The following is a 13,157-nucleotide window of genomic DNA, read 5'->3' on the forward strand; positions in this document are numbered from 1 at the left end:
GGCTTTGATGTAGGGGAAGGTCCCTGATTAGGATCACAATATCCCAAATTGAGGAAAGCTTCACTAGTCAAAAGGTTGAAGCAGCTCTATCATCTGCATACAATTAGGGGGTATTTGCCTACCTCTGACATCGCCCCTAATTAGGATGTTCCTGCCCTCCCTTAGGAGAAGAACAGAGGGAGTTCCTGGGAGGAACCCGGTGCTGCACCGGGAACATCCTGAAACTTCTTCACATTTACAGCAGGGAAGGTTTTCAAGGAGAGATTCATGGCTAAAACCTGAAAGCTCAGAGGAGGAAATTCCAGCACTATGGCCCATCCTGGCCTATTGGATTCACCCAAAGTCCCAGAACCACAGAAGGGACCACAGGGGCTCCTCTGGTCCCACCTACCTCCCCACACTACAAGCCTTAACTTACAGAACAGAACTCAATTTAGCAGGTTTAGGGCTCAAGAAAAAAAAAATCCAAATTCCAGTTAAAAATTCCATCCCCCCCAACCATCCAGACCTCTTAAATATCCTGAAATACCCAGTTCCCAAGGCTGGATGTCTGCCTGACTGATCTGAGAGCACAGGGCTTCTGAGTGGGAAAAAGAGAGGACAGGACCAAGTTTAATAACTCCTCACAGGCAGGAGAGGGATGCAGTGATATCACACAGGATTTGGGATGGGAGAGCAGGGTGGTGGGGAGTTACTGAGCAGATCCCATCACTCTGCAGGGCTGGAGCAGGAGGGGCCAGGACAAGACACACTCGCTGTCAACACTCCCGGCTTCATCTTCCCCTCCCGAATCATCCCCAGCTCATCCTGCCCTCCAAACCTCTCCTAAAGTTACAGGATCCACTGATAGCATCTCCCAGGATGTGCCTCAGCTGGCAGCCCTGGCAGGGGCAGGACAGAGCCAAGGAAGGCTCTGTGCAGGAATTGCTGGGATATTAAAACAGGTCAGTTATCTCGGTGACCTCCCCTCCTTCCTGCCCAGGCTGTTACCAAGCTCTGGGATTCCACAGGGGGAAATTAAATCAAAGTACCTGAGGGAAAAGCACCACACTGAAAATCCAAACCTTCCCTGCAATGAGTCACTGAGGCAGCTCATCACATTTTGTTTACTATGAAGCTTTCAAGCAGGGAAGTCACTTAAAACCCCAAATACCAAAGCTGATTTTCTGCACAGAAAACTCCCACTCCCACAATTAGGAGGGTGTTCCAAGCCCTTGTTGCCCCCCTGCTGTCTTGGGTCCAAACTTCCACACTGGCATGGGAGTTTTCCAATTTTCCAAAGAATTTGGACCAAGCAACAAGAGCACAAAGTGCACAGAAAATCTCCCTGTTCTGTGGCTTCAGTTCTGCTGAGGAGGGACCACGAAAGGAGAACGTGGCGGGTCACTCCACAATCCTGCTGTGGAGAATCATGGAATCACGGAGGTTGGGAAAGACCTCCAAGATCACCAAGTCCAACAACCACCAGCACCACTAAACCATGTCCTCGAGTGCCACATCCACACCCCCCAGAGATGGGGACTCCACCCCTGCCCTGGGAAGCTGTGCCAGGGCTGGACAGCCCTTCCCATAAGGAATTTTCTCCTCATATCCAACTAAACCTGCTGTTCCCTCTCATCCTGGTGCTGTGGGGTCCTGGGTATGGTCCCACCACGATGGGTCCTGACAAACCTGGATGCTCCACACTTGGATGGGCTCTGTTTTTACCCAATTGTTTGGTTCCTGCTGCCATTTTTTTTTTGGAGTGAATGACAAGGACAAATAAAATGGAAAACAAAGGGAGGAAAGAAATGATCTGATATTATTCCACCTTGGCATAATGCTCCTAATATTGTCACGTAGCAATGGGATCATTTGGGAAAGATGGAAAAGATGTGCTGTTGCAAATTCTGCACACTAACCTGTTCCTCCTTTTCTAATTTCTAAAATTACTTTAAAAGTTCCTTTTTCCCTTTTTTTTTTTTAAGTTTAAAAAAATTTGGGAAGTCTCTTCCTGGTTCTGAGCTGGCAGAGCAGTAGCTAAAAACTTGAATTCTGCATTTATTTTGGAGGCTAAAGGGCAGGGGATGGGAGAGTTTTGAAAACATTTTTACACTTTCCCCTTTTTATGATCAGCTCTAACAGACAAAACTAAAAAGTGCATGTTGGGGGGGGAGGAGGGGGGGCAGGAAAACGGCTTTTTAAGTTTATTTTCCCTTTCCAGTGACAATGGCAAATGCATATTTACAAACTTACAACCCCAGGAAAAACCAGGCACCCCCAAACCACCAGCTCTGTTTGCACACGGGGGTGGCCGAGGGGACTTCCAGAGTATCAGAAGGGGAAGGAATTCAGCAACACAAATTAAATACGAGCCACAGGGAAGGAAACAGGTGGCCAAGTGAACCAGCAATTGCCCTTTCACCTCCCTGGCCTTGCTTTGAATCCAGCTCCAACCAGGATTATTGAATCCATCCTGGTGGGAAGGAGGCTGCAAAGACACTGGGGGTGGATGGTTTAGGCCGAGCCTGTGGCAATCAGAAGGTTTTCCCCCCCAGTTCCCTGGAGTACCAAACAATCCTGGCCTGGGGAAGGGTGGGATCTCTGTCCTGGGAATGTCCAGAGGCTCCGGGGGCTCCGCACGCTCGGGCATCCCCCTGCGCTTCAGAACATTCCCCCTGGATTGAATTAACTCCACAATGAAATATGGGCTCAATATCTCCTTCCTTTCCACATCTGCTCCCTCCAGGGCACGGCCCAGGGGGAGGATGGAGATGCAGCACCTGCCTGGACCTGGGAAACACCAACCTCCAAGGCTCCCAAAGAAAAGGTGCCTTAAATCCACCACTGAATCCGTCAGACAACTCCACGAGGATTTTTACGCTTCACAGAAGGAGCAAAACCTCCCCAAAGAAGATAAAACTGTTTTCCCTTATTTTCCTGATGCCAGCACAGACGATTCGTGGATCCAGGGGTGATCCCTCATGGATCTGGGATGATCCAGCCCCCACCATGCCCCGCAGGTCCCCTCTCCGACACCGCTCAGAGGGAGGGAAGGGCTCGACTCCCACCCCCCAATTCCTGCCTTTCCCCACTCCCAGGGGGGCTCTGCCCAACTGTGCCCCTTCCCAGCTCCGCACTTGGGTGATTCAAANGAGCAGGAAGCCCTGCAATCAAGCCCCGCCAGCCCCAAGGGATTGCCGGCTCGGCTTTGATGTAGGGGAAGGTCCCTGATTAGGATCACAATATCCCAAATTGAGGAAAGCTTCACTAGTCAAAAGGTTGAAGCAGCTCTATCATCTGCATACAATTAGGGGGTATTTGCCTACCTCTGACATCGCCCCTAATTAGGATGTTCCTGCCCTCCCTTAGGAGAAGAACAGAGGGAGTTCCTGGGAGGACCCGGTGCTGCACCGGGAACATCCTGAAGCTTCTTCACATTTACAGCAGGGAAGGAGAGATTCATGGCTAAAATCTGAGAGCTCAGAGGAGGAAATTCCAGCACTATGGCCCATCCTGGCCCATTGGATTCACCCAAAGTCCCAGAACCACAGAAGGGACCACAGGGGCTCCTCTGGTCCCACCTACCTCCCCACACTACAAGTCTTAACTTACAGAACAGAACTCAATTTAGCAGGTTTAGGGCTCAAGAAAAAAAAAATCCAAATTCTAGTTAAAAATTCCATCCCCCCCCCAACCATCCAGACCTCTTAAATATCCTGAAATACCCAGTTCCCAAGGCTGTATGTCTGTCTGACTGATCTGAGAGCACAGGGCTTCTGAGTGGGAAAAAGAGAGGACAGGGCCAAGTTTAATAACTCCTCATAGGCAGGAGAGGGATGCAGTGATATCACACAGGATTTGGGATGGGAGAGCAGGGTGGTGGGGAGTTACTGAGCAGATCCCATCACTCTGCAGGGCTGGAGCAGGAGGGGCCAGGACAAGACACACTCGCTGTCAACACTCCCGGCTTCATCTTCCCCTCCCGAATCATCCCCGGCTCGTCCTGCCCTCCAAACCTCTCCTAAAGTTACAGGATCCACTGATAGCATCTCCCAGGATGTGCCTCAGCTGGCAGCCCTGGCAGGGGCAGGACAGAGCCAAGGAAGGCTCTGTGCAGGAATTGCTGGGATATTAAAACAGGTCAGTTATCTCGGTGACCTCCCCTCCTTCCTGCCCAGGCTGTTACCAAGCTCTGGGATTCAACAGGGGGAAATTAAATCAAAGTACCTGAGGGAAAAGCACCACACTGAAAATCCAAATCTTCCCTGCAATGAGTCACTGAGGCAGCTCATCACATTTTGTTTACTATGAAGGTTTCAAGCAGGGAAGTCACTTAAAACCCCAAATACCAAAGCTGATTTTCTGCACAGAAAACTCCCACTCCCACAATTAGGAGGGTGTTCCAAGCCCTTGTTGCCCCCCTGCTGTCTTGGGTCCAAACTTCCACACTGGCACGGGAGTTTTCCAGTTTTCCAAAGAATTTGGACCAAGCAACAAGAGCACAAAGTGCACAGAAAATCTCCCTGTTCTGTGGCTTCAGCTCTGCTGAGGAGGGACCACGAAAGGAGAACGTGGTGGGTCACTCCGCAATCCTGCTGTGGAGAATCATGGAATCACTGAGGTTGGGAAAGACCTCCAAGATCACCAAGTCCAACAACCACCAGCACCACTAAACCATGTCCTCGAGTGCCACATCCACACCCCCCAGGGATGGGGACTCCACCCCTGCCCTGGGAAGCTGTGCCAGGGCTGGACAGCCCTTCCCATAAGGAATTTTCTCCTCATATCCAACTAAACCTGCTGTTCCCTCTCATCCTGGTGCTGTGGGGTCCTGGGTATGGTCCCACCACGATGGGTCCTGACAAACCTGGATGCTCCCCACTTGGACGGACTCTGTTTTTACCCAATTGTTTGGTTCCTGCTGCCATTTTTTTTTGGAGTGAATGACAAGGACAAATAAAATGGAAAACAAAGGGAGGAAAGAAATGATCTGATATTATTCCACCTTGGCATAATGCTCCTAATATTGTCACGTAGCAATGGGATCATTTGGGAAAGATGGAAAAGATGTGCTGTAGCAAGTTCTGCACACAAACCTGTTTCTCTTTTTCTAAATTCTAAAATTACTTTAAAAGTTCCTTTTCTCCTTTTTTTTAAGTTTAAAAAAATTTGGGAAGTCTCTTCCTGGTTCTGACCTGGCAGAGCAGTAGCTAAAAACTTGAATTCTGCATTTATTTTGGAGGCTAAAGGGCAGGGGATGGGAGAGTTTTGAAAACATTTTTACACTTTCCCCTTTTTATGATCAGCTCTAACAGACAAAACTAAAAAGTGCATGTTGGGGGGGGAGGAGGGGGGGCAGGAAAACGGCTTTCTAAGTTTATTTTCCCTTTCCAGTGACAATGGCAAATGCATATTTACAAACTTACAACCCCAGGAAAAACCAGGCATCCCCAAACCACCAGCTCTGTTTGCACACGGGGGTGGCCGAGGGGACTTCCAGAATATCAGAAGGGGAAGGAATTCAGCAACACAAATTAAATACGAGCCACAGGGAAGGAAACAGGTGGCCAAGTGAACCAGCAATTGCCCTTTCACCTCCCTGGCCTTGCTTTGAATCCAGCTCCAACCAGGATTATTGAATCCATCCTGATGGGAAGGAGGCTGCAAAGACACTGGGGGTGGATGGTTTAGGCCGAGCCTGTGGCAATCAGAAGGTTTTCCCCCCCCAGTTCCCTGGAGTACCAAACAATCCTGGCCTGGGGAAGGGTGGGATCTCTGTCCTGGGAATGTCCAGAGGCTCCGGGGGCTCCGCACGCTCGGGCATCCCCCTGCGCTTCAGAACGTTCCCCCTGGATTGAATTAACTCCACAATGAAATATGGGCTCAATATCTCCTTCCTTTCCACATCTGCTCCCTCCAGGGCACGGCCCAGGGGGAGGATGGAGATGCAGCACCTGCCTGGACCTGGGAAACACCAACCTCCAAGGCTCCCAAAGAAAAGGTACCTTAAATCCACCACTGAATCCGTCAGACAACTCCACGAGGATTTTTACGCTTCACAGAAGGAGCAAAACCTCCCCAAAGAAGATAAAACTGTTTTCCCTTATTTTCCTGATGCCAGCACAGACGATTCGTGGATCCAGGGGTGATCCCTCATGGATCTGGGATGATCCAGCCCCCACCAAGCCCCGCAGGTCCCCTCTCCGACACCGCTCAGAGGGAGGGAAGTGCTCGACTCCCACCCCCCAATTCCTGCCTTTCCCCACTCTCAGGGGGGCTCTGCCCAACTGTGCCCCTTCCCAGCTCCGCACTTGGGTGATTCAAACCAGAAGAAAAAAAAAAAAAGCCGAAATAATTAAAATGTCATTCAAGCCCTGAGCCCATATGAGTCACTGTTACAAAAAAATATCTGCAAAAATTCTTTCAGGAGTGGGGGATAATTATATTCCTCCCTATCTATTGATTTTTCTCTACAATGCAGATGTCAGATTTTCCACGGTTTTTTCCCTTTTTCTTTTCTTTTTTTTCCTTTTTTTTTTTTCCTTCTCCCTGGAGTGAGTGTCAAGGAGGAACAAAGCACTCTTTGAGACTTTTTCAGCCCAAAATTAATTCTGAAAAAAAAAAAAAAATGGTACAGACAGGCCAATAGCACGGGAAGCCGAGCAAAAGGCTGATGACTCAAGCTATGTCTGCAAACCCCCCCATTGATCCCGGCTCCAGAGGGAAGGGTGGGGAACAGGGCACTTAAGAGTCAATTTAAAGACCTCTCTGACTCTTCACAGTGCAAAAGATGGGTGCAAACCCACCAAAAAATCCCCATGATGGGCAATACTAAATTGCAGCTTTTCATCTTTCTCATCACTCAAGCAAGAAAGGCTTCCAGAGAAAATCCCAAAGCCCTGTGCTTCCCACACCATCTCTGCCTCCCTCAGAAAAAGCGGTTTTGGCACCTCTTTGGAAGCCAAACATTCACCAGCGTGTTCTGAAACAAACTGGCTGCAATTTAGAGCCCAAACCGTGGAAGAGGAAGGAGCTTGACGAGGGTCAAATTTAAAAATAAGATTTTTAAGGACTACAGGGCAAAGCTGGAAGGGGCTCCAGGAGCCTGGCACCTGGAGAACTTAAATCCAAGGAACCCAGCAAGACCCTCCCTCCTTCTGCTGGGTGTCTAAAACTCCCTCTGAGCTGCTCCAAGACTTTATGATGTTTGTTTATTTGTATACCTCTTAAAGGGCACAAAGTTTAACTCCCGAGCCCAGCAAGGGCTGGAGCAATTTGAAAATTCCATACGTTTTCCTCTTTTTAGGAAGTGCCACCCAGGGAACACGTGACACGGGTCTCAGGCTTCGTGGGAGTGTTCTTCTACAACTCTGACAGCAGCAAAATCAAGGCTTTAGCAAGAGCCAAGCCTGATGGTCACACCAACCCCACTGAAGGAATGGCTGGTAATTCAATCCCCTGCTGCTGCTTCTTCCATGAAAAGAGAAATAACGGGATGCTCCAACCCTGGAAGTGTTCAGGGCCAGGTTGGATGGGGTTTGGAGCAACCTGGGCTAGTAGGAGGTGTCCCTGCCCATGGCAGGGGGTGGGAACTGGATGAGCTTTGAAGTCCATTCCAACCCAAACCCCTCCACATCTTCTGATTCTTTAGCCAGACAATGGCAGGTTGATGCTGCTCAGCTGACACTGCTGATGAAACTGCTTTGTTCTGTACCTTGCACATCACTTCCAAGCCCGCAGCCAAGAGCAGATCCAAGCTCTTGTTCAGATCCAAGCCTGCACAACATGGCACTTCCTATCATCTGGAGAACATTAGCCCTGGTCCAACATCAGCACATTATAGATCAGGCTCCAGATTCTCTAGAACAATTCCCATCCCTGGAAGCGTTCAAGGATGGGTTGGATGGGGCTTGGAGCAACCTGGGCTGGTGGAAGGTGTCCCTGTCCATGGCAGGGAGTGGAACTGGATGGGCTTTGAGGTCCCTCCCCACCCAAACCATTCCAGGATGTGATGATGATGCAAGAGAACAGACCCCACACCCGCCTGGCACCCCCTGCACTGACGGGCTCTGAGATGGCCCCAGGACAGGCCCCACCTGCAGAAGGTCAGGTGAACATCCAGATCCTGCTAAAAACAGGCAAGGGTTGGTCCAGCACAGAAGCCAAACCAGAGCCACCACAAACACAACCACAAACCACCGCAAGCAGAGGGACTGGAAACCGCTTTCCTGGAAGGGAAGTCGCCGCCGTTGGTTCTGCTGCTGTTCGATTTGCTGGTTTTCCCCCTCAGCTCCCCAGAAAGACCCTTTTGAGAAGCCACCACGACCGCACCAGCATCTGGGTGACTTTGAAGGCAGCGGCTGCAAGGAGTGGGTGAAAGGGATTTTGAAAAGTCCTTGGCATTAGTGGCTCCTGCCTTTTACAGCCACCGAAGGAACAACAAGTCTTCCTGCCAAGGGCTATTACCAGACAAATGGAGAGAGATCAGAGGCACAAAGGAGGTTGCTAAGGAGTCAAGTGTGGGATCCCTGCAGAGAGGAGGAGGGCTGCAGCTGGGACGGCAAAGGTCAGAACATTGCAGACATCATTTTCCAAAAATTCCCATGAAGCCCCGGCGCGGGAGCCGGGAGCCGGGCCCCGCCGCGCTGCCCATGAATAATGAGAAAGCCAGGGAAGAAAGCTCCCTTTCTTCCCTCCTACCCACGCTAATGTAATAAAACAAATTAGAATAATTATTCTCAATTTCAGAGCCATAATGCCCAGGATCAGGGCACGCTTGTCACCGGGATGACAACTACATCCGTTGGATTCTGCTTCTCCTCCTCCTCTCTGCATCCAGGGATCGCCGAAATTCCCGCTTTTATTTCATTACATCTAATGCAATTTTACTCCAGGCATCCAGATTCTGTTTGCTTCAAAAGCCTCGGGTATTTTTTTGCCAGAAAGTTCATCTCCCTTATTAGCTAATCACATCCCCACCCTTTTCCAGTAACCTTTCAGATGCCACCCACGTTATGACACTCTTAACGGGATCCAAGCGAAAACAAAACAAGAGACGCGAAGAGTTTAGACATGAACCACGAGTGTCTAAAAGGATTTGCTGCAGTTGGTTAAACGAAGTGCTTTGGTTATTTTTTTTTTTTTAACAGTAAAGAAAACGCGAAATCACTTCAAAATGTATCAAATATCAAGCGATACACAAATAATCTGCAAATAATTGATCCTTTCCCTGCGAAAACACATCCCTGGGAAAGAGGGGCAACATTTACCAGGAAAATATTTTTAACAATTTAAGGGGAAAAGTTATTGCTGATTATTAAAAATAATTTTTGCATTATTTTTTCCCCAAGACTGCCACTTTAAATGATCTTTTTTCCTCCTGTAAAAGGGGAAAATATCTTTTGTGTAGACTTGAAACGCCAGAGGATTTAAATTATTTTCTAAAGTCTCTGACTGCCAAAAACTGCTCCAAACTCCTCTGTTCTGCAGCAGCTTCTGAGGATGTACTTGAACAGCTCAGAGAGGCTGAGCTTGGATTTGTGGAGCTGGGGGGGTCAGTCTGGAGTCACAGTCAGAAAGGGAAATCTGGGAAGTGGGAGAGAAAAAAAAAATTAAGAGAAATTTTGTTTACAGGAAGCAAAGCAAGGGGAGGGAGCGCCAAGTCACAAACCCCAGCTGGAAAAGATGCATTTGGGTTTCCCTAAATTCCCCTCTGTGCTCCTCAGGACCTTTGTGTGTGACACACCCCGGGTAAGGAGGGATCAGCCCTGGAAAGGGCTCTCCAGGATAAGGGGGAGAAGCAAACCCCATTCCCAAGGGATCCCATCCCAGCTCCTGGGGTTCCACCAGCCCTGCAGCTCTTTAAGGGCATCACGCAAGGAAGATGTCAAGGACGCTGCACGGAGCAGATGAGTACATAAAAAACACATTTACATTCTAAATACTGATATTAGATTATGGCACAAAACACACATTAAAGGATCTCATTCCTGGGGCAAACCCGAGGCTCGGAGCCCGCGGGGCACGGACCCATCTGGACACAGACCCCGGAGTCCTCCCAACCCCAGCACCTGCAGCAGCCAGGGGGAGATTGGCAGCTCTAAATCTGAATTTCCTTGCTTTGGGCACTTTTAAATTAAAGTGGTAATGCGCTTTAAATCCCGTTTCCCTGCTTTTTCACTCCACTCTTCAATCCCTTCCTCCAGAAACTAATCAAGATGTCTCGGACTCACTCACAGCCTCTGCTCCAGTCACTTTCCCTGGTAACTTATTCCATATGGCTGTGATCCTTCGCAGGACAGCTCCACCTTAATTCCCTATTTACTCCCAGTTTCCCAATGTGCTGTTACATCCCCAGTGTTCAAACCTCCCCCACATCCTCCTTCCATCCCCACTAGTGATAATTCTTCTCTGTTACCCAGAGAAGCTGTGGCTGCCCCGTCCCTGGAAATTCGAGGCCAGTCACCTCAGCACCACCACCACCACCCCTAAAACCACATCCCCAAGTGCCACATCCAGGCCCCCCTCGGACGCTTCCAGACACGGTGACTCCACCACCTCCCTGGGCAACTTATTCCCGATGCCTGACCATTCTGCCAGTGAAAATCTTTTTCTAATCTCTGCTCTGAACCTCCCTGGTGCGACTTGAGGCCTTTTCCTCTCGTCCTTTCTCTGGGGATGGTGTCACAAGTCCGGGCACGCACCTTTGCTCCCCCACCCCGCGATCCCGGTGGGAAAACCAACGCTTTGCACCTTCCAAGCTTCGAGTAACATGAGTGACAGGGATCATAACAAGCAGAACGATGGAGACACCGAGGCACTGAGCTCCTCCGAGCGAATCAGCCCCACAAATGTCTGTTTGCATCACTTATTTCCCAACAAGCGCTCGCTCGCACAAAGAGCCGCTGTTCCGTTGCCTCCGCGTGGTTCCCGGGGAAGCATCCGGCTTTACATCCCGTGCTAATGGATTGTTGGGAACATCAAACATATAGACTGACTCACGTAATTACGCCTCTTAAGAAGTTCAGCAATGTTTGAGCTCAGCCCAGCGCTCGCTGCCAATCAAACCCCGGCGGCAGCTCCTCGGCTCCCACCACGCGCAGCCCGGATTATTCCGCTTCCCGGCGCTCCACTTCCCCCAAGCGAGCCCAGCCAGCCCCAGGGAAGATGTGGACAACGAAGCAAGACCTGGATGTGATTTTTTTGGGGGGGAAGATTAGCCAGGAAACAGCAAAACTCCCCTATCACAGAATGGTTTGGGTTAGAAGAGACCTTAAAGATTCCAACTCTTCCTCCAACACCTTCCGCTAGACCAGGTTTGCTGAGTGCAAAGCCTCTGGCTGCTGGAGCTCCACGTGGAAAAAGAGTCCAAATAGGATACAATGAAAGGAGAGGAGACTGACAAGTGAAATCAGCCCCGTGATACAAGAACCAACCACAGAAAACAGGAGGAGAACGTGGAGTCTTCACTGGGAGCCGCCACATTGCAGAAGAGAGACCTCCCTGCCCACCTGAGGTGTATTTCAAACGTGGCACTGCCCACCTAACACCCAGCACAAGGTGAGAAAACACAGCTGACCTGAGGGAAAGCAGGGGGAAAATTTGGTGATTGTGTCATTTTTTAATGAAATTAGCTGTGTTTCCCTACACTTCGTGCCACGGACAATCAGTTCATTCTATAATCAGCATCACAACTGAGAAACCCAGAACCATTTAGGTTGGAAAAGACCTCCAAGGTTGAGGCCAATCTTTGATTCATCACCACCCTGTCACCCACTGAGTGCCATATCCAGGCCTTTCTTGAAGCATTTCAGAAGCTGAGAAGCACCAAGCCCACAGGATCCAGCCCTCATCCAGAGAGGATGAAGGGTCTATGCTGACATTTGGGAAGATTCCTTTGGTGACAAAAATACATTCACCATCAGATTCCTGAAAAAAAACATAACCAACCAAAAAAGCCTACCCAACCACCCCTCCCACAGTCATGATCCTTAAAGTTTTGGGATATTTTCAAGTGCCCAAGCAGATGAAGATGTCAGGATAACGCCCCTGCCACACCTTTATTGCAACAGAGATGGGGCAGTTCCTGATGGATTCTCTTACGAGCTGCTTGGGAATTTCCACTGGCACTGGGACAGCAAGGCAGTGATTGTTCTCTCTGACACCTCAGTAAATCACATACGAAGGAAAAGTAACTCTGGGTAAAGCTGCTGCTTCCTGGGAATTACCCACTGGGTTCCTCACAATCTTATGAGAAAGCCACGACGCCCAAGGCTCCACTTTCCTTCCTCTGCAAGGGCCAATCACAGGGGCAGCACCAACACATCCACACGGACACTCCTGCTCCTATTTTACCCTTAAAATAACCCCCCTAAGAGCGAGTGCCAAGCGTTCTGTGAAGCCTTTCCCGCCACACGCTCCTCCTCCACCGGGAAAAAATTCCTAACCCGTGGCATTCTGATGGACCCAGGGGCAGGTTTCCTGCTGGGGTGAGACCTCCCCTCTTCCGCTGCCACCTGGAAGAAGCAAAGCCCCAACTCCCACTCACCGCTCCGAGCATGATCCTGAAGATGAGCCAGCGGAAGCCCCAGATGACGACGCTGGAAGGAGGAGTGTGCCGGGGAAGGCGGGACAAGGTCCAGAGAGGGCACAGGAATATCCCCAGGAATCCCGTCTCCAGGAGCTGCGACTCCCATCCTGGCGGTGCCAGGGCGTGAGGAAGGAAAGGGAGAGAACGGTTAGGGTGCTGTAAGTTATCTTCTGGTTAATTTTGAACACTGAAGAAGGAAAAAAAAAAACCAAACAAACAAAAAAAACACTTTCAATGCTTTTTAGGGTTAATTTGGGGGAAATCAGGTACCAGCTATCCTAATGTATCACACACAGTGGGGGGTTCGGGTGTTTGAAGCTACAGAGTGAATGACATGCATTGGGTTGTGTTGTTCTACAAGTACATGCTGCACAAAAATGGCTATTTTATGCAGTGTGAAGAGAGAGAAAAATGAATAACTTCCATGAAGCAAAGAAAAATGTGATTTAAGTGCCCTGAGCAGGGCCCGCTGATTCCTCCAGTCAAGGAGCCAACAGTCCTTCTGACTGTGCTGGATTTGGGCCAAAACGGGGCAGTTTTATCTTCAAAAGACATTGATTAAGATCTCATTAAGTCTTATTTATCA

General features: G+C 49.6%; 1 protein-coding gene across 2 annotated transcripts in view; it reads right to left on the reverse strand.

Moving 5' to 3' along the window:
* Positions 1-13,157, reverse strand: part of LMF1 (lipase maturation factor 1) — a 145,184-nt gene that overhangs the window by 85,664 nt on the left and 46,363 nt on the right. For both annotated transcript variants that reach the window (XM_027902551.1, XM_027902550.1), the window contains exon 4: positions 12,530-12,678. In XM_027902551.1, coding sequence (XP_027758352.1) covers positions 12,530-12,678 — 149 coding nt within the window. The remainder of the gene's footprint in view (positions 1-12,529; positions 12,679-13,157) is intronic.

Source organism: Empidonax traillii, unplaced genomic scaffold (genome assembly GCF_003031625.1).
Source record: "Empidonax traillii isolate 1590-97213 ecotype Southwest subspecies unplaced genomic scaffold, ASM303162v1 scaffold888:size428694, whole genome shotgun sequence".
Lineage (NCBI taxonomy): Eukaryota > Metazoa > Chordata > Aves > Passeriformes > Tyrannidae > Empidonax > Empidonax traillii.